Here is a 21,441-nt window from a genome sequence, read left to right on the forward strand (position 1 = left end):
CCTACAAATGTAGAGAATGTGGCAAAGATTTTAATCAACAATCATCACTTACTTGACACTAGAGAACCCATACTAGAGAGAAGTCTTAAAATGTGAAGAACGGCAAAGCTTTTAAAATTGAAGATCACATATTACTAAACATTATAGATTTTATTCTGGAGAGAAGTTTTACAAGTGAAAAACATTGCATCAGTGTCTTTAAGGATGAATCAACCCTTATTTCACAGTAGTTCAACACTATTTCAAACCAGACATATGGTAGCACAGAAATTATACAAGTGTAAAATAGATGTCATAGTCTCCAACAGTTGTTCACACCCTACTCAGGACCTCAGAATTCACATGAGTGAGAGGAAATGTGGAAAAATTTTTGCAAAGCTTTTGGCCATTGATCAAACATTTTTAAAACACTGGAGGATTTATAGCATATAGAAACCCAAAGAATGTGTCCAAGACTGTTTTCAGTTTCACACATTTTTCAATTTCTGACCTCATACCTCTAGCAAATGTGGAGTAGCATTTGTCCAAAGTGTGTACCTTAGATAACAGCAAAATAATTACAAAATACCTTGACAAATATAACAATTGTAATTTTCTTATCTATAGCCCATCCCTAGGAGGGAAAGAATTATTTAAATGTAGAAAATGGGCAATTGCTTTTGATATTTGCTGAAAATTTTCTTGACATCTTGAGCTGATATTGTAGAAATAAGGAAATACAAATATAGAATAGTGCATCCCAAAAAGGATATAATTTTACTATAAATCAACAATTACTAAATATTCTCACTTCTCACAACTGGAGAAAACATATTTCTCTTAGTTGATTATTTCAGAAATGTCTTAGATTTATATGAAGTTTTAAATTTTAAATTTTTAGATTTGAACTTAGGGGCTTTTAATCAGTAAACTCCATCCCCAGATTTTTTTTTCATCATTTTTATTTAGAGATATGGTCTGCTAAGTTGGTTAGGGCCTCAGTAAGTTACGGTGAAGGTGGTATCCAAAAAGATGTTTGGTACTTAATTGCAGTCTCTGATTTCCTGTATTACACTGACAACCCTATGCCTGACTTTGTAGGCAGGGGGTGTAAAGAGGGTTCCTGGTATGGCCTTCAGGCCTGTATTCAATCTCCTTATGCTTTAATTGCTTTAATTACTGGAAATATGAGAGTTAAGAGAAAGGATGATAAATATCTTGTAGCCTGTAAAAAGTGCAATTTACCTAATTGCATCACTAGATATAACAGAGGGAAGGGAAGATTAATCCTTCACCAGTCTTCCTTTGTCTTACTACCAGCCAAAATTTCAGAGCCATGGTAAGCTGATGCGGGTGTTCAAGTTTTACAAGAGACGCATGTTCAGGTGATCAGACTTAAGAAAGCTTTTGGACTCATAATTCTTGGTTATAATTTTTTATTTAATCTCATTCATCACTCCACATTTATCATCTCAGTGGCTGTATCTCAGAACATTCAACATGCAGATTTTCTTAATAATTTGACTCAAAATACATCCAAGGCCTTCAATAATCATAAATATTGATGAAAGTATTGAAGCTAACTTGAATGCCTTAGAAACTTCTGTCATAAATATCAGTAATGAGCTTTCTGCTCTCAAGTTTAAGGAAAGGCTTAAATGCCATCTGACTATGAAGATCTGTGTTACTGCAGCCAAATATAAACCTTACCAATGGGATTTGGAGAAGGTGAAATTATCTAATGGGCATTTGGCATAGAAAATAATGATATCCTGGATCTTATGGGGTTACATCACTACATTCAGGATATCCAAAAAAGCAAAATCAATCCTTTGAATCCTACTTCTCTAACTGGAAATACTTCAAGAATGGAATGGCTTTAACACTGGAAACACATTGAAACACTCTGCATGGTATATTATTGGAATGAGATGTCTGCTACTAGTTCTTTTTTGTATTGTGATATAGGTTATCACACCCTCAGACAAGAATCCAGAAACTTAAAATAACAGCTCATCATTTTCTATTGCAAAGTCAAAAAGGGGAATATTCAGGGTGCCACCCGTGAATTACTTGAGGGTCTTCTCTGGGTATGGAGCCATGGAGATTTAGATCTAACCTGGGGAACTATCCACTGCTCCCCAGAGTGCACTGGATTGCCCAAGACACAGGACCCTAAATCTGCTCTACTAGCAAGACCCCTCTTGTAGCTCCAGAGTTGGGCATAACCCATTGGGAACAGCAAAGCCCACCTTCTACCTTATTTGTCAAAGAATATTCCATGGAAAACCTTTGATATTCCCTGATATAAATAAAGCAAACATGGGCTCCATTTTGCTCTTTTGAGTGTGGAAGCTTCATCCACAGATGAAGAGTGGCTAGCCTATCCCAGCCCCACTTTTAAAATTACTTTCCGTATCCTGTGGAGTTTTTTCTGCTTTACCTTTCTTAGCTTTTATTTTGCAGCCAGACCATTCCACCAAGAGGAACTCTATTTTTACCACCTGCAGTTTTGAACTCATGATCTTCTTTCCTCGGCTTCTCAAGTCACTGTGATTATAGGCCTGCACTACTATGCTGAGCTCTTGATTGCTATTTTTATTTAGCACTTTTTATTCTCATTCTATCTGTGTTTTGGAATATAAAGTGAATCTTATGTAGACAGTAGAACAATTTTGTTTGGTTCTAGATCTTATTCCCAATGGTGCCTTAACACTGGGCTACATCCCCAGCCACTTTTTACTATTATTGTATTTTATTTTCAGACAGTGTTACGCTATGTTTCAGATTCCAGCATCAAACTTGTGATACCCTAGCCTCAGTCTCACAAGTAGCTTAGTTACAGCATTGTTCCACTGTGCTCAGATGATGATGATTTAGACAGGCTCTACATAAGTCACCAAATTTGCCCTCCAACTTGCAATCCTCTTACCTCAGCCTCCTGAGTTTCTAGAGTCACAGAGGTGTGCTGCATGCCTAACTTGATCAATATATTTTCTAAAATTGGAACAAATTGGATCTATATGCATTAATAATAATGAAAAAAGTAATAGTAATGAACAAAATGCTTCTTCTATGATGCCACTTGTTTTCTACCTATATGTTTTTGGTTCATCAATTTTCCCACTATTGCCTATTAATGATTCATTTTTCTTGTGTACCATTTTTATTTTATTTTTTCTTTAGGCACATGTTTTAGTTTTTCCTTAGTGACTGTTCCGGGAACTCTAACATCTTACATTTATGACAATCAGTTTTTATTAATGCCAAATTAGTTTTAATAATATAGAAAAATTTTGCTGATCTTACAGATTTGTCCCTCAGTCCTATTTTTATCTTTGTCATAAAATATAACTTCATGCATTGTATGTCTCCTATGGCTTGATAGCATTTTTCCCCAAACAAGCTTATGTTTTGGACACTTGTTCCTTATTATGGTAGCACTGAGGCAGGGGAACCTTTCAAATGTGCTGTCTGTTTGGTGTTAATTTAGTCATTGGGGACACCACCCTCAGGAGGAATGGACACTAGTCTCTTGGAATGACTTTTTGAGAAAATGAGTGGTTATGATAAATCAAGACTGCCCCTCTCTGCTCTATGGCTCATATTAGTCCATATGATTTTTTCGTCTTCCACTTGTCCCCAATCTGATGACAGCCACCATGCTGGAATAGAGCAAAATGCGTACTCCCCCAAAGCCAAGTGGATGGCATCCCTTTATCTTGGACTCCCAGACTCTAAAATTCTGACCTAAATGACTTTCTAATCACAAACTGCTCAGCCTTAGGTATTTTCTGATAGCAATGAAAAATGGAGTCTCATAGTCATTCAGCATCAATGTTTGTTTGATCCTACTGTTATGTTATTTTTGTGTTCTAGGTGTTACTTTTGCACTCATTTATCTTTAAAAAATTTAATTTTATATTTTAAAATACACCACAATGGAATGCATTTTAATTCTTATTACACATATAGAGTACAATTTTTTACACTTATATTTTTAAAACAAAGAGTAAAGAGTTAGAAACTACATACTCCATGGCACTGGCTACAGTAAGCTACCATATTGAGCTACTGAGCTATATCTACCACTTTTTCTCATTATTTCACATGGGCTCAAGGTTCTGTCTTTTTTTCATTTCCTTTAACCTTGATGGCTTTATTGGCATTTCTTGAAGAGTTGTTTACTCACCACAAACCTTTCCTTGTACAAATCTCCCCTTATCTTTTGAAGCACAGTTTTGCAAGGTATAAAATTATTGATTGTTTAAAAGAAACAAGTTCCATTATGTCCTCCCATTGCCTTCCAGCTTCTTGGATTCTCTTGAGAAACCCACTAATTCTGTCTTGTTCCTGATCAATTGTTTCTCTCTGACCACTCATGAAATTGCCCCTTGCTATTTGTTTTACAGCAGTTTGACTACTATAGTTTCTCTTATCTGTGGTTTCCCTTTCTGTAAGCTATAGAAAATTCCAGAATGAGAAACTCATGAGTTTTAAATTGCAAAGTGTTCTGAGTAGCATGATGCAATCTCATCCCACCTCACTCCTCCAGGGCATGAGCCTCTGCCTTCTCCAGCAGTTTCCCAGTTGATATACTGTTTTTGTAATACCTTTCTGTTAGTTGCGAGTTGCCATCTTTGTTGATAGACTGACTGTCATGATAGTGCTCCACTTGTGTAGAAGAGAACATCTCTCCAATTACTCATGCACCAAATTCTCTCTGTGCCCATGTTGCATTGTTAGCATCTTGGAGCCTATTAATAGAAGACACACCTTCACCCTCTCCTAATGGAAAACATGATTTCCCACGAGACTATGACCCAAGAAGTTGAGATGTGTTTAATAAGTTTAAGATGATCCTGTTTCACAAATAACCTCAAGAGAAAGTACCAGTGACTAGGAAGTCAATTCTACTTCATTTTAATGCTAAAATGTCCAATCAGGAAGGAAGTTTAACCATGTTTCTATAGTATATGGTTGTATGCCAAAGTGTCCTTAAGAATGGCTCCTATGTAACCAATGCAGTGTGGTGCATGCCTAACTCCCAGGATTGAACCTGATTTCATCTGACAATGCAAGGTATCCCTCCACCCCCGCCACAATGGCACCATGATCTGAGGGATGAGGTATCAGTCCCTGGACAATACGAGGAGCCAGTGGAGGCCCTTGTTCTCTCCAAAAGGAAAATGCTATAGTCATCATCCATGAAAGAATTTAAGCCTCATTCTCATGCCATGTAATACATTCAGAAGCACATATTTCTCGTGATCCTGGGCTAACATTTTGCAACGTCTACCGATTACTAGACTGAGAGTTTGAAAGCTTCTTAGAAGGAATTTCAGTGGTCAATTCTGCTCATTATTTATTTGTATTTGGCACCGGGGATTGAACCCAGGGCTGCTTAACCACTGAGCCACATCTCCAGTCCGGCCCCCCTTTTTAAATATATACTTTATTTAGAGACAGGGGTATCACTTTGTTACTTAGTTCTAAGTTTCTGAGGCTATCTTTGAACTCTGGATCCTCCTGCCTTAGCCTCCCAAGTTGCTGGGATCATGGGCATGTACCATTCTGCATGGCTCAGTTAATTTTCCTTAATGATAAAAATAATAATTGTTTTGATGACAAGGGTTAAAGTCAAGAAGTCAGAGAAGTTGTTTTTGATTTATTTTTAGTCTCCAACAGTTAAAGCAAGAGCCAGTAAGTGTCTGTACCAGTGCTGGATGAGAAGAAAGTTATAGAAAAACATCCATATGAAGTTGATTGCAAGTAATAGAATGGATATCTGGCCAAGAACAAGGAGTCAAAGGCCACTTCAAATGTCTTGGTGACAAAATGTGAAAACCCAGATAAAAATAAGTTTGTGGGAGGAGAAAAGTGAAGACCAAGTCCAGCAGTGGAGATGCCTTGCAGTTTTCATTCACCATAGGTGGGTGATTTGTTCCAGGCCAGCAATCCCCAAAGGATTGCAAAGTGCATGAATTTATGTATACAGTTTGCAGACAGCCTGCTCACATCCTCCTGTAAGTTAAATTATCTCTGGGTCACTAATACAATTTGATACAGGACTTGGGATGGGGCTCAGTTACAGAGTGCTCACCTAGCACTTGTGAGGCACTGGATTTGATCCTTATCACCACATGAAAATAAATAAATTGAAAATAGGTATTGTATCCATCTACAACTAAGAATATCTTTAAAAAAAAAACTGGTACAAAGTAACCACTATGTAAGTAACCATTATACTATTGTCATTACTTGGGAGAAAGTCTATACATTTACTTGGTACATGAGCAAATCATGTTCAAATCCTTCCCATATACCAGGGTTTGAGACCTTGGGGGCAGAATCCAGGCATGTGGCTGCAGGTATTTCCAATCCCTGGAGAACACCCAGGACAGGTTGTTTAGAAAAGGCTTAGAAATATATTGTAGGAATTCCAATAACATCTGGCCCAGAGAGAGAGGCAAGGAGAGGGTCAGGGTCAGAGATGGCACCTGGGAAAGCAGGGGGTGACAAGCAGAGCCTTGAGTTTTGGGGTGGCAAAGAGGACAGGCAGAACCTCTGGGGACACAGGGACGGTGGACAGGTATTGTGATGGGGAAACACTGAATTCTTGAGGAAGCAGATGGAGAGAAAAGATGTCACCATTAATAAAATTAAAAATGAGGACAGAATAGATTTTGAAGCTCAGGAAGTCTTGACATTCAAACTCCTCCTCCATTCCAGAAGATTGCATTTCCCTTTCTGAGCAGAACACATAGTGGGTTTTGTTTTGTTTTGTTTTGTTTTTGTTGTTCACTGGTTTTGAAAGATGATTTATGGCCCATAATTAAGGTTTTCTCTAGTTGCTGGTCACACAGTATTGGTCTCTACTTTTTTCCATTTTTCATGAATATCTAACACCTGGCCTAATGGTGGATAGTAAATTTATAAGCCAGTGATTATATTTTTAAAATGCAAAATTATTATGGAACTCTATAGGGTGATACATAATTGGTTCTCAAAGGTGCAGCTCATCCCTGCTTTAGTTTATCTATCTGCCTATTTTTAGTGCTGGTGGTGGCTCTACCACTCAGCTACATACTGATGCTGATAGATGTGTAACATGCAGACATGATTGATGGGATCATGCAGGTCAAGGAGTCATTTTATAAACCTGGCCCTCTGTACAGACCCCCAATTTTCTTTTAGAAAAGTAATTTACCTAGAGTCCTGCCTGGGCCAAGTCAATGTCCAATCTTCCATTCCTCAGCCAACAACCTGTGATTTCTGTTAGAAGTGATTTCTACTCTGCTTGAGAACACAAGTTACCCTGGAGGGAATAAGTTCTGGGACACTTTCACAGACCAGACTCCAGAACTCAAGGAGATAGGATGATTGAATGTATGTAAGAACCATTCCAGACCAGCATGGGCCAAAGTGACCTAGTTGTCCTGGATCTTTGGCATGTCAACTTCCTGTTCCTGTCACTAATGTGCATCTGCTAACTACTATTTCAGACACATCCCTCACTCTATCAGGTATTAGCTTATTTAAAGACATAGGGAAGGGAAAGAGGTACACTCTCAAGTGGGAATGTCCTCTCTGATAGTATGTTGTGCCCCTATTTTCCTACTGGTCCCAGAAACATTCCAATGAAAACTGGTCAGTGCAGACCAAGGTGACTTAAGGGTTGCATTTATATATTTAGAATATCATCTTCAACTTTTTTTAAATAAGTTTTTTCTGTTGATTTTTTAAAAACTAAATGACAACAGAATGCATTACAATTCTTTATTACACATATAAAACAGTTTTTCATTGCTTATTTATATATAAAGTATGTTGACACCAATTTGTGACTTCATTCATGTACTTTGGATTATGATGTCCATCACATTCCACCATTCTTGCTAACCCCCTGCCCCCTCCCTTTCCCTTCCTCCCCTATTTCCTATCTAGAATTCATCTATTCCTCCCATGCTCCCCCTCCCTACCCCACTATGAATCAGCCTTCTCATATCAGAGAAAATATTCCACATTTAGTTTTTTTTGGAATTGGCTAACTTCACTTAGCATTATCTTCTACAACACCATTCATTTACCTGCAAATGCCATGATTTTATTCTCTTTTGTTGCCGAATAAAATTCCATTATGTATGTATTACGCATATATTTTTTAATCCATGCATCCTCTAAACGGCATCTAGGTTGGCTCCACAGTTTAGCTATTGTGAATTGTGCTGCTATAAACATTGATGTGGCTGTGTCCCTGTAGTATGCTGTTTTTAAGTCCTTTGGGTTTAGACTGAGGAGTGGAATAGCTGGGTCAAATGGTGGATCCATTCCCAGATTTCCAGGGTATCTCCATACTGCTTTCCATATTGGCTGCACCAATTTTCAGTACCACAAGCAATGTATGAGTGTATCTTTTCCCCACATCCTCACCAACACTTATTGTCATTTGTCTTCATAATAGCTGCCAAAATAAAAGTTTTAAAACAGTAAATTCACACACACACACACACACACACACACACACACACACTTGGGTTTAGCTTTGGTGTCTCTGGACAAGACCCTGTGGAGTAGGAACCTACAAATACAATGTAATCCTACTGCCAGTTATGAACTAGGAATTTGTCCATGGGCAGGCCTCTGGAATCACACACAGGATCTCCCATAAAGTTGAGGATCCAATCGGGTGTGAGGCCTAGAGATGTCAGAGAAGCCTCACTGTTTCCTCCCTTTCTTTTGATAGTGATTTCTGGGCCAATAAAATTTCCTCTACTTTGACTATATTTTATGTATTATCTAAAATCCTTTCTTTTTTATTTTTATTTTTAAAAATAGTTTTTAGTTGGACAGGATACCTTTATTTTATATATTTCTTTGCAATGTGGTGCTGAGGATCGAATCCAGTGCCTAACAGGTGCCAGGCAGGTGCTCTGTCACTGAGCTACAACCCCAGTCCCTTGTTTATAATTTCAAAGTTTTGTGGGCATTCTTTCATTCTGGTGATTTATGAACCTTCTCCTTTAAGGTTCATTGTAACTTTCTTCTTGGCATCCCAGCATTTCTGTCCCAACCAGACATGTTCCACAGTTATTTTTGGACCTCAAGTGTAACTAGAGGAATGATTAAATGATGATTTAGTTTTCAAAGCAAATAGGGCAGTGTTTTCAGGATGGAAGTCTTAAGAGAATGCTCATTATTAGATTTCTATTTTTACTTATGTATTTATCCATGGACTCTTTTGTTTTTTGCAGTGATCCACAAACCTGGTCCACAAACTGGCAGATTTCAGAAACTTTTCACGTTGACAGCTATTTTAAAATAGTTGCATTCTGACAGAGGTACATTTTACCAAGGGTAAATATTAAGATGCTTTTAAAGTGCTCATGAATTTTCCTGGCTAGAATATTGCAGAGGGTTTTGCCAGTTTTCTTGCCACATTGTTTATCTCATTTGTGCTGAAAAACCTGTCAGATGCAAGGAATGCACCCCAGAAGCAAGCTCCTGCAGCTGACCACCCACAGACCCCCACACCAACTGATCCAATTCTCCATCCCCCATTAATTGGGTGTCAGGTGCTGTTGGATTGTTAATTATTGGGTAAAACCCAGTGTTTTGCCCCCAAGGAGCCCAAGGTCTAGCTTGTTGGTTATTGGAACCACTGGGTTGGTTATTCACTTTTCCTTGCCTCTCACGACAAATCTGAGCTCCATCCACGGTCCTATATCTAGTGGCACTGCAGCTTAGGAAAATCATTTTGGTTAAGAAAACCAACAGCAATAATAATATCCCTCTTGATCGAAGGCAGGGTTCTGGCCCCAAGGTGTCCCTAGCTTTTTCCCTCTTCTCACCCACATAATCTTCTCCTCATCCTGGGCAAGACAACCCTGTACTGCAAATCTCTGGAATCTTGGGCATGTGCCTTCACCTTATTTCTCTTCCTTTGAGAGAAATGTTCCCATTTCACAAATGCAGCAAAACTGGTCCCCCAAATACCTGGGCTGCTTTTAGAAGCAAAAGTAAAAAATAGTGAAAATGGGGGCTGGGGCTGGGGTTCAGCCATAGAGCTCTCGCCTAGCACGTGCGAGTCACTGGGTTCCATCTTCAGCACCACAAAAATATAAATGGATAGAATAAAGGTATTGGGTCCAACTCCAACTAGAAAAAAAATATTTTGAAAAATAAATACTGAAAAGGCAATGTATCTAGCAATTAGGGAAATGCAAATTGAAACTGCATTGAGCTTTCACTCCAGTCAGAATGGCAATTATCAAGAATACAGTAACAATAAATTGGTGAGGATGTGGGGAACAGGGAATGCCCACACCTTGTTGGAGAAACTGCACATTGGTGTAACCTCTCTGGAATGCAGGATAGAGATTCCTCAAGAAACTAGCACTGGTACACCCTCTGACTCACTTGTCCCACTCCTCAGTATATATATCCAGAGGATTTAAAATCAGCCTACTACAGGGACACAGCCACATCAATGTTTATGATAGCACAATTCACACTAGCTAACCTATGGAGCCAGCCTAAATGCCCATCAACAGATGAATAGATAAATTTTGGTATATATACATGGTGGAATATTACTCAGCTTTAAAAAAAGGATGACTTCATAACACTGGCCAGTAAATGGAGATTATCATGCTAAAGTAAAATAAGATTCCCCCAAACCCAAAGATCACATATTTTCCCTGATATGTGTTATCTATATCACAAGGAAGGTGGGAGGCAAGAAGAGAAGTTCAGTAGATGAGATAAAGGCCAGGGAAAACAGGAAGGGAAGGGAGATAAGAACAGGAAAGACAGTAGCATGAATGGACGATAATGTTCCTATTTAAGTATATGAAAAGACCTAAGTGAATCGGCCCATCATGCCACCCTCATGAATGGGGTCCTAAGGAGAATAAGTTATATTTTATGTTTGGATAATTTTACCAAAATGGACTCTATGGTCATTTATATCTAAGAAGAACCAATAAAACAGAAGAAGATAAAACGTACTGAAAAGGTCCATGGGACCAAATTGATAGCATCATAGCCAGATTAGGAAATGTCTTTAGGTACATTCCAGAATTTTCTAAACCGCTCCCCCATTGGATGCTGCCAAAGGTGTTGGAGCCTGTGGAAAGGTGGAAGTTCAGGGCGCTGCATGGAGAAGAAAGGACCCCCCCCATTCATCTGCAGGTGCAGGGCTCCCAGGGGGCAGGTAACCTCGAAGCCTCCACAGTTAACTAAGGCAGAGTGGAGCAGGGTGTGTTGAGTCTATAGAGTTATTTACCAAATTAGGAAAACCTGGAATTGGCTTTCCTGGACTCCCAATCCAACCCAAATTGTTTTTCCTTAAAGAGACAGACCCTTGAGCCCCTCTTAACGAGAAGTCATCTCTGTATTATGTGACTTTTTGCATCCCTGAATTGGGGGGGACAATACCAGAGCTCTCTTTGGAAACACATTGGCTTTGTTTACATCAAGACAAGCAGGTAGGGTATGTCTTTTTTTTCTATTTCTTTTTTCTTGTCAAGTGCAGATTCAGCTGATACTAAGAATGCACACCTGGGAAGGGGGTCTCTGGTTTTAGGAGGCAGGATCCCATTGCCTGGGATCCAGGGGCCTGGCAAGTACCAGGGAGAGCACCCAGGGTGGCCTTGATCTGTGCAAGGCTGTTGTCCTGTGGCCACCACAGGTATTTCTCTCAAAAAGAAAGAAAGAAAAAAGTGGCACATGCCTGTCATTGCAGTCGCTGGGGAGGATGAGGCAGGAGGATGGGGAATTCAAAGCCAGCCTCACAAAAACAAAGTGCTAAGCAACTCAGTGAGACCCTGTCTCTAAACTTCAAGCTAGGGCTGGGGAAGGGGCTCAGAGGTCGAGTCCTCTGAATTCAACCCCCAGTGTCCAGAGAGCAAGGGAGCCCAGTGCAGCTGGGGTTTACCCAGGTCTATGTTCTCTGGGTCTCTTCTGTGCTTATCTAATTACTCTGCCTCCAGCCTCAACGTGGGCTGGAGATACAGATTCAACTCAGGTGGAGGAAAATCAGCTCCAGTGCTGCCAACCTAGTTGGAGTCTCCTCCAGGGCTCCTGCCAGGCCCAGTCCAGAGCCTCCACCACTGGGCAATTTCCAAGGGGCAAAAGGCCAGTTCTGCTTGGAGAATTTTGCAGTTAAACAGAGGACAAGTCAGCACCCCTGGGTGGTGTTATTATAGGAGGAGGCCCAGGTGATGAAACTGTCCAGAAATGACTTCAATTTCCTTACATCAAAACCCAACAGAACTTAGAATTCTGGTCACCCTAACTCTGACCCAATGCTGAGACCTCAAAAGGAAAAGAAAAAAGCTGCATCCAAACCCTGCCATTCTTGTTTCCTCCTTGCCTGGAGCAGATATTACCCCACCCCACCCCCATCACTCAAAAAAGAAGGCTCCCTGGGCTCAGGCTGTGGAGAGCGGAGACTGACTGATTCCCTGTCCAATCAGAAGCCTCCGTGCTGAGCGCTGTCCAATCCTGAGTATAGCCAGCGAGCAGGGGGCGGGCCTCCGCGCTTGGAGTGGGATTTATATCTCTGGGGTCCATGGTTCCACTCAGATTGCTGCAGTTGGACTCCAGCCTTCCCTCGTGCCCAGGATCCCGGGTGGCCCTGCCATGCAGGGGCTGAAGCTCCCCAGTCCAGGCTTGCCTGCTGGGCACCAGAAAATGGCGAGTGTGCAGTGGCACCTGGTTCCTGGACAGGGAGGTTCTGCATGGAGGCTGTCCAGTGGGGACCTGCTGTGGCGGGAACCGAGCTGTCCGACCCGGATTCCGGGAGCTCTCTGAGACCACAGGCCTGAACCCATTGGGGACAGCGCCCATCAGTCCCCCTGGCCAGCCGGGTTAGGAGCGTGACAGTGGCGGAGACCCCTTGCAGCCTCCCCATCCCAAGTTGCAGCCTCAGCCCTTGCTGAGTCCTATCTGACAGGTGAGCCGGGCTGCCCGGTGTCTTCCTGGGCTGTGCTGATTGACAGGTTGGACCACTGGAAGACTCCAATCTCTGAGCCTGACAATGGCACACACCTGTCATCCCAGTGGCTGGGGGTGGGGGCTGATGCAGAAGGACTGCGAGGTCATGGCCAGCCTCTGCAGCTTGGCGAGGCACTTGGAGACTCAGTGAGACCCTGCCTCAAAATAAAATGCAAAATAGGCTGGGGATGGGGCTCAGTGGTAGAGTGCCCCTGAATTCAATGCCAGGTACCCCCCCACACCAAAAAAAAAAAAATCAAATCTTCAAACCCCGTTTTCCTGGAGGAAGGGAACTGCAGTGAACAGGGATCTCGCTTATTCCTGAGCTAGTTTTGTGGAGTTTATTTGTTTATTTTTATTTGTTTTGTTTTGTTTTGGTAGTTAACAGAAGGGTGCTTTACCACTCAGCTCTGTCCCTGGTAGTTTTTACTTTTTATTCTGAACGCAGGTCTAGCTAAGTTGCTGAGGGTGGCCTGGTTAGGGTTTGATTGATAATGACTTTTCCATTGCAATTAAGTGTATGATTTTTACATCAACGTGGGTTCGTGAGTGGACTTTGTTTACGTTGTGATTTCTCGATGTCAATTGTGACAGTACAGCTTCCCAATGCATATGTTAGGTAATGACTTCTTTTTTTTTTTTTTTTTTTTTTTTGCTCTTATAATTTTTTGCTGGGGCTCAGGCTGCAGAAGGTCTCCTAATTGGCTGATGACTGAATTCCTGATGCAATTGTTTAGAACCCAGACTTCCTGTGCTCACCGCAAGAAGGTGGTGTGAGCCTATTCTAGAAAGAAACGGGGAGCTGTGGTATTAATCCTTTTTCTTCAATCCTGGTGTGTGTGTGGGGGGAGATCGTAGTCCATGGAAGTGCTTGCAGCCAATGTGAAGCCCTTCCTTTGGGATCCAGGGAGATTTGCACATGCACAGTTGCCATTGCTCCCAAAGCTTGGTGGGTTAGAATGGAGTCCATGGGATGGGGAAAAATGTTGGGACTCTGAGTGCTTGGACATACTCCTTTCAGAAAGAACTGGTCAGGCCTGGAGTTATTACTGAGGTAGAGGGGAGAGGGCTCAGGCAGGGCTGCTAGGTGGACTGCATTTGTCCTGTCTACCTTCAGGGACTGGCTAGAGAGGAGCTAGACTGTTAGCAATCACAGTTTGCAGATCATGCTGGCAAATCCCTTCTAGGGATAAACTGGGACCCTTGATCTCACTCCCCTTCTGCCCTGCTCCCATGGATAAAGCTCATGACCCACCAGAGCCATAGAAAACCACCCCTTTTCTCTCGTCCTGATACTTGTGTATATCCAGCTCTTTCTTCTATGAGCACCAGACAAATTGTGTTTCCAGCTACAAATCATTTAGTGTCCACTGTGCTCCATTTGTTACTCCAAGCAGTCTTCCTCTACCCTGGGTGACACTGGATTGGGGTATTCTGTCCCAATTATATGGCACATTGTTCAAGGCAGGACTAATGCCCAAGTGTCCCCCAACTTTGCCTGCCCTTCGGATGGTAGATATTTTCTCAGTGGTCCAATGCATAGGTCTCTCAATCCAGGTATAACTTTATTTAAGAGGGACTCAAAACAGAAGTATTTATTTGGTATATCCATGTGTGGAGACAATCCAGGAGCCTCCTATTCTGGTATTATTTTGAAACATAATCCTACCACTACGTGCTTTTTCAGAGTGCGGGAGTATAATCCAGTACCACACATTTCCTGAACCCAAGCCATACCAGTGCTCTGGGCCTCCAGTTCCCACACCTCTCTTCCTGTTGGGTTGTCTTGTTCATTCACATCAAGTCCTCTGCTGGAGATGGTTGCGTTTATCTAGGACTTGTCATTGCACTTAATAATAAAAATGACATTTACATACATGTGGAGTCATCTATAAAATTTCTGCATTGTGATGTTTTTGGTCCTCAAATTACTGCAATATGATAATTTTATAACATGCATTAGTGCCTGATAATGATAGCTCCAGCTTCTGCTCTTCGAGTTCAAAATTCTTGGCTAATTTCATTTCGATTTAACCTTCCAGGAGAATTTTCAAACTGTTTTGCTTCGGTCCATTTTTCAATGAAAAGGAAATCATGGTAAAATTTTGATGGTGTGTTGTCCTAGATGAACCTGAGGGATGTGGCCATCTTTATAAGGAGGAATTTTATCATTCAGTCTTTTATGTGCTGATCTGTATTTGCATTTCTTCAAATTCTGCAGATGTACTATTTATGTATGCTTATATGTGAAATGTGATATGTATATAACATCCATATAAAACTGACATTGTTCCATAGTATTTGTCAAACTGTATGCAATATGGCAAAGAAAATGTGACTGATTGTCAGAAATGGTTATTTTCCTTAGTTTCTTATTTATCTATTCCCAATGGACATCCTCTGTCACCAGGCCCTGGGTCTCAGCTCTGGAGGAGCACGCTGTGTCCCCATATGAACAGGTGCTGTAGTGTCCACATCTGTTTCTGTGGACCTTCATGATAATCCCACATGTTCTTCAACACTGTCTCAATTTGTGTGTACAATGTGACTTTATTGTACAATCCCTCCTTTTTAAAGACTTTGATTGCTTTGTGATGATGGGACATTTAGATACCTGCTATTTGAAGGGTCTGTTCATTGCTCTTACCTGCATTTCTCTCGAAGTCTCTGTTCTACTTTCTTAGAAGAGTTTGGTTAAAGGTGAGGCAATTGTTTTCTTTCATCTGTCACTTATCCTTGTACTCTTTAATGGAGTCATTTGAGGAATAGAGTTTTTGTTTTCAATACAATTTATAAATTTAAAACTATTTTTTCCCCTGTACCTTTGGGAAAAAAAGACTTTTTTTCTGTTCTTGTTTTCCTTTTGTAAAATGGGCGGTTGGAACCAGGGTGTCCTATTACTGAATTATACCCTCAGCCCTTTTATTTAAAAATTTGAATTTTTAAATTTTGTCTTAATTTTTTAAAATTACTATTACCTATTTTTTTTTTAATTTAGGAAGGATTTCACTCGGTTGCTGGGGTCAGCTTCACAATTGTGATCCCCCCGCCTCAGCTTCCAGACCACTGGATATATCAGGTGTGTAGCACCACATGCATTCTGTCTCACAATTTCTTTCTTTCTTTCTTTCTTTCTTTCTTTCTTTCTTTTTTTCTATCTTTCTCTCTCTCTCTCTCTCTCTCTCTCTCTCTCTCTCTCTCTCACACACACACACACACACACACACACACTCTTTTTCTCTCTTTCTCTTTATGTCTCTCTGTCTTTCTCTTTCCATGTCTGTCTCTGTCTCTGTCTGGCTCTGTCTCTCTTTCTTTCTTTCTCTCTCTTTTTCTCTTTTTCTTTCTCTCTGTCTCTCTCCCTCTGTATCTCTCCTTCTCTCTCTCTCTCTCTCTCTCTCTCTCTCTCTCTCTCTCTCTCTCTCTGTCTCTCCATATTTTTTAGGTCATGATTTATTTTTTTAGGTTTTTTATATTTTTTATTTTATTTTTTTTAAATACATGACAACAGTGGAATGCATTATAATTCTTATTACACATAGAGCACAATTTTTCATATCTCTGTATATAAAGTATGTTCACATCAGTTTATGCCATTATACATGTACTTTTTTGCATTTCAATTCTTAATGCACATATATATCAATTTTTGTATCGACATATATAATGTATGTTGACACCCAATTCAAGTCTTCATACATGTACTTTGGATAATGGTGTCCATCACATTCCAGGATCCTTGCTAATCCCCTGCCCCTCCCTATCCCTCCCTCCCCTCTTCCCTATCTAGAATTCATCTATTCCTCTCATGCTCCCCCTCCCTACCCTACTATAGTAAGCCTCCTTATATCAGAGAAAACAATCAGCATTTGTTTTTTGGGATTGGCTAAATTCACTTAGCATTATCTTCTCCAATGCCATCCATTTACCTGCAAATGCCATGATTTTGTTCTTTTTTAATGCTGAGTAATATTCCATTGTGTATATATGCCACATTTTCTTTATCCATTCATCCACTGAAGGGCATCTAAGTTGGCTCCACAGTTTGGCTATTGTGAATTGTGCTGCTAAAAACATTGTGGCTGTGTCCCTGTAATATGCTGTTTTTAAGTCCTTTGGGTATAGACTAGGGAGTGGGATAGCTGGGTCAAATGGTGGTTCCATTCCCAGTCACTTTGTCAATTTTTGATTGCTTCTTTTGTTTCAGTTCCATTGATTTCATCTCTGATTTTAATTGATTTTAATTGTTTTACTGCTTTTGGTGTTGATTAATTTTTACTAAAATATAATTTTAGGTCATTTTTTGACTTTTTTCTTTTTTTAAGTGATGAACTCCATGCAATGAACATTCTTCTTAGTAATGCCTTCGTAGTGTCCCAGAGATTTTGACATGTTGTATCTGTGTTCTCATTCACCACTAAGAATTTTAAATCTCCTCTTTGATGTTTTCTGCAAACCTTTGTTCATTCTCCAGTTATAGGAATAACTTCTATTTTTATCATTGATATATAATTTCATTCCATTATGATCTGATAGAATGCAGGGTAGTATCTTTATTTTTCCGTTTTGCTTAGAGTTGCTTTTTGGCATAATATATGGTCTATTTTAGAGAAGGATCCATTTGCTACTAAGAAGAACGTATCTTTGCCTGTTGAAGGATAAAATATTCTATGTATGTCAATTAAATCTAAGTTATTGATTGTATTACTGAGTTCTGTAGTTTCTGTTTGGCTTCTGTTTGGAAGATTTATCCAGTGGTAAAAGAGGTGTTTAAAGTCACCCAGAATTATTGTCTTGTGGTCTATTTGGCCCTTGAACTTGAGAAGAGTCTGTTTGAATATAGACGCAACATTGTTTGGGGCATAAATATTTGTAATTGTTCTGTCTTGTTGGTGTATGGTTCCCTTAAGCAGTATGAAAGGTCCTCCTTTATCTCTTCTGATTAACTTTCACTTGAAGTCCACATTATTTGATATAAGGATGGAAACCCCTGCTTGCTTCCACAGTCCATGTGAATGGTATGTTTTTTAATATTTATTTTTTATAGATGGACACAATGCTAGTTATTTTTATGTGGTGCTGAGGATCGAACCCAGGGCCTCACACGTGCTAGATGAGTGCTCTACCCCTGAGCTCCAGCCCAAGTGATATATTTTTTTTCCAACTTGTCACCTTCACTCTGTGGGTGTCTTTTCTTATGAAATGAGTTTCTGGAAGGCAGCGTATTGTTGCGTCTTTTTTTTTAATCAAATCTGCCATCTGTCTTTTGATTGTGAGTTTGGGAAATTAACAGTCAGGGTTACTATCGAGACATGATTTGTATTCCCAGTTATTTTTGTTTATTTTTGATATTTAACTTGACTTGGTTTCTCTTTGATAGGTTTTTCCTTTAGAGTGATACTTCCCTTTTCTGATTTTTTAATTGTTCATTTCTTCCTCAAGGATGTTCTGTAGTGTAGGTTTCTAGATTAAAATTCTTTTAACTTTTGTGTATCATGAAAGGTTTTTATTTTGTCATAAAAATAATATCTAAATTGAAATCTAATTGCTAATCAAAATTTAATTTTGCTGGGTATGATTCTTGGTGGGCATCTGTTTCTTTCAGGACTTGGTGTATGTTGTTGCAGGATCTTGTAGATTTCAGGGTCTCAGTTGAGAAATCAGAGATCCTGATTTGTTTCCTCCATATATAATCTGATTCCTTTCTCTTATGGCTTTTAAAATACTCTGCTTTTCCTGTTTCCTAGGTGTTTTATTATGATGTGCCTTGGTGTGGATCTGTTGTGATTTTTGTTCATTTGACATCCTGTAAACTTCTTGTATTTGATTTTACAATTCAGTCTTCATGTTTGGAAATTTTTCTCATATTATTTCTTTGAAAATATTGTCCATTTCTGTAGTTTGGACCTCTATGCCTTCCTCTGTCCCAATAGTTGTTAAATTTGTTTTTTTCATGTTATTTCATAATTCTTGAATGTTCTGCTCATGGTTTCTTACAATCTTCACTGGGTCAACTTTATTTTTCAAGATTATATATTTTTCTTTCAGTGTCGGAGGTTCTGTCTTCCAAGTGATCTATTCTGTTGGAGATGCTTCCTATTGTGTTCTTAATTTGGTTTACTGTTTCCTTCATTTCAAAAATCTATTTGTTTTTTTCAGAATCTGTATCTCCTTATCTCTTTTGCTTTCTGTATTTGCTTATGTAGCTCTTTATCAAAATGTTCCTTTGCTGCCTGTATTTGCTCTCTTACATCATCCTTTAATTCACAGAAAATTATGTACCTCCTCTACTCCTTCTGTCATTTCTTCTACTGTTCTGTCCCTGGATTCAAATAATGTAGCATCATTGTTTGGGCACATTCTTCTTGGTTTTTCATGTTGCTCATGCATCTTCCCTTCCATCTGTGTTTTCAAGGTGTTACATTTTTACCCTGTAGGCTTATAGTGTCCCCAACAGGTTCCAATACCTTTCTTTTTTAAAAATTTATTTTTTAAATAAATATACAACAGTGGAATGCATTACAATTCTTATTACACACATACAGCACAATTTTTCATATCTATATATAAAGTAAATTCATGCTAATTTATGCCATTATACATGTACTAATTTCTTTCTGCATTACAACTCTTAATACATACATAACACAAATTTTCATATCTGTTTGTATATAAGGTATGCTGATACCAAATTCAAATCTTCATACATGTGTTTTTGAATAATGATATTGATCATATTCCACCATCCTTCCTAATCCCCTTCCCCCTCCATTTTCCTCCCTCTTTCCTATCTAGAATTAATCTAATCCTCCCATGCTCTCCTTCCTTATCCCACAGTGAATCACCCCCCCATATATCAGAAAATATTTGGTACTTGTTTTTTTGGGGGATTGGCTAACTTCACTTAACATAATATTCTCTAACTCCATCCATTTACTGGCAAATACCATGTTTTTATTCTCTTTTATTGCTGAGTAATAATTCCATTGTGTATGTATGTCACATTTTTTTATCCATTCATCCATTGAAAGGCATCTAGGTTGGCTCCACAGTTTGCCTATTGTGAATTGTGCTGCTATAAACATTGACCTGGCTATGTCCCTGAAGTACACTGTTTTAAAGTTCTTTGGGTATAAACTGATGAGAGGAATACCTGGGTCAAATGGTGGTTCTATTCCTAGATTTCCAAGGAACCTTCATACTGCTTTTCATATTGGCTGCACCAATTTGCAGTCCCACCAGCAGTGTATGAGTGTGTCTTTTCCCCCACATCCTCACTAACACTGTTGTTTATATGCATAATAGCTGGCATTCTGGCTGGAGTGAGATGAAATCTTAGTTTTGATTTGCATTCCTCTAATTGCTATGTTGAACTTTTTCATATATATTTGTTGCTCAATTGTATATCATATTCAGAGAAGTGCTTATTCAGTTCCTTCACCCACTTATTGATTGGGTTAATTTGTGTGTGTGTGTTTGTGTGTGTGTGTGTGTGTGTGTGTATGTGTGTATGTTAAGATTGAGTATTTCATATACCATAGAGATGAGTGCTGTATCTGACGTGTGTGTGGTAAGAATTTGCTCCCAGGATGTAGGCTGTCTTTTCACCTCATTGATTGTTTCTTTTGCTGAGAAGCTGTTCAGTTTGAATCCATACACTTACTGATTATTGGTTTTAATACTTATACTATTGAAGAATATTGGGGCCTAATCCAATATGATGAATATCTGGACCTAATTTTTCTTCTCTTAGGTGCAGTGTCTCTGGTTTAATTCCTAGGTCTTTGATCCATTTTGAGTTGAGTGCATGGTGAGAGATAGGGACTTAATTTTATTATGCCAAATATGGATTTTCAGTTTTCCTAGCTCCATTTGTTGAAGAGGCTATCTTTTCTCCAATGTATGTTTTTGGTACCTTTGTCTAGTATGAGATAACTGTATTTATGTGGGTTTGTCTCTGTGTCCTCTATTCTACACCATTGATCTACATGTCTATTTTTTTGCCAGTACTATGCTGTTTTTGTTACTATTGCTCTGAAGTATAATTTAAGGTCTGGTATAGTGATGCCCCCTGCCTCCCTCTCCTTCCTAAGAATTGGTTTGGCTATTCTGGGTCTCTTTAGTTTTTCCAGGATTAATTTCATGATCCCTTTTTCTATTTCCTTGAGCAATGTCATTGGGATTTTGATTGGAATTGTATGAATCTGTATAGTGCTTTTGTAGTACGGTAATTTTGGCAATACTAATTCTGCTTATCCAAGGACAAGAGAGCTTTTTTCATCTTCTAAATCTCATTTAATTTCTTTTTTTTTGACATTCTGTAGTTTTCATTGTAGAGGGCTTTCATCTATTTCATTACCTTGATTCCCATTTTTTTGAGGCTATCATAAATGAGGTAGTTTTCCTAGTTTTTCTTTCAGAGGTTTTGTCACTGATGTACAGATTCCCTTTGATTTATGGGTG

The 21,441-nt window shown here is 39.3% G+C and overlaps 1 protein-coding gene across 1 annotated transcript in view; it reads left to right on the forward strand.

Moving 5' to 3' along the window:
• Positions 1–21,441, forward strand: part of LOC110596984 (zinc finger protein 85-like) — an 86,001-nt gene that overhangs the window by 16,053 nt on the left and 48,507 nt on the right. Inside the window, exon 6 of the mRNA XM_078017211.1 lies at positions 15,977–16,057. Within this exon, the coding sequence (XP_077873337.1) occupies positions 15,977–16,057 (81 nt within the window). The remainder of the gene's footprint in view (positions 1–15,976; positions 16,058–21,441) is intronic.

The sequence above is a fragment of the Ictidomys tridecemlineatus genome, chromosome 7, assembly GCF_052094955.1.
Source record: "Ictidomys tridecemlineatus isolate mIctTri1 chromosome 7, mIctTri1.hap1, whole genome shotgun sequence".
Taxonomy (NCBI): Eukaryota; Metazoa; Chordata; class Mammalia; order Rodentia; family Sciuridae; genus Ictidomys; species Ictidomys tridecemlineatus.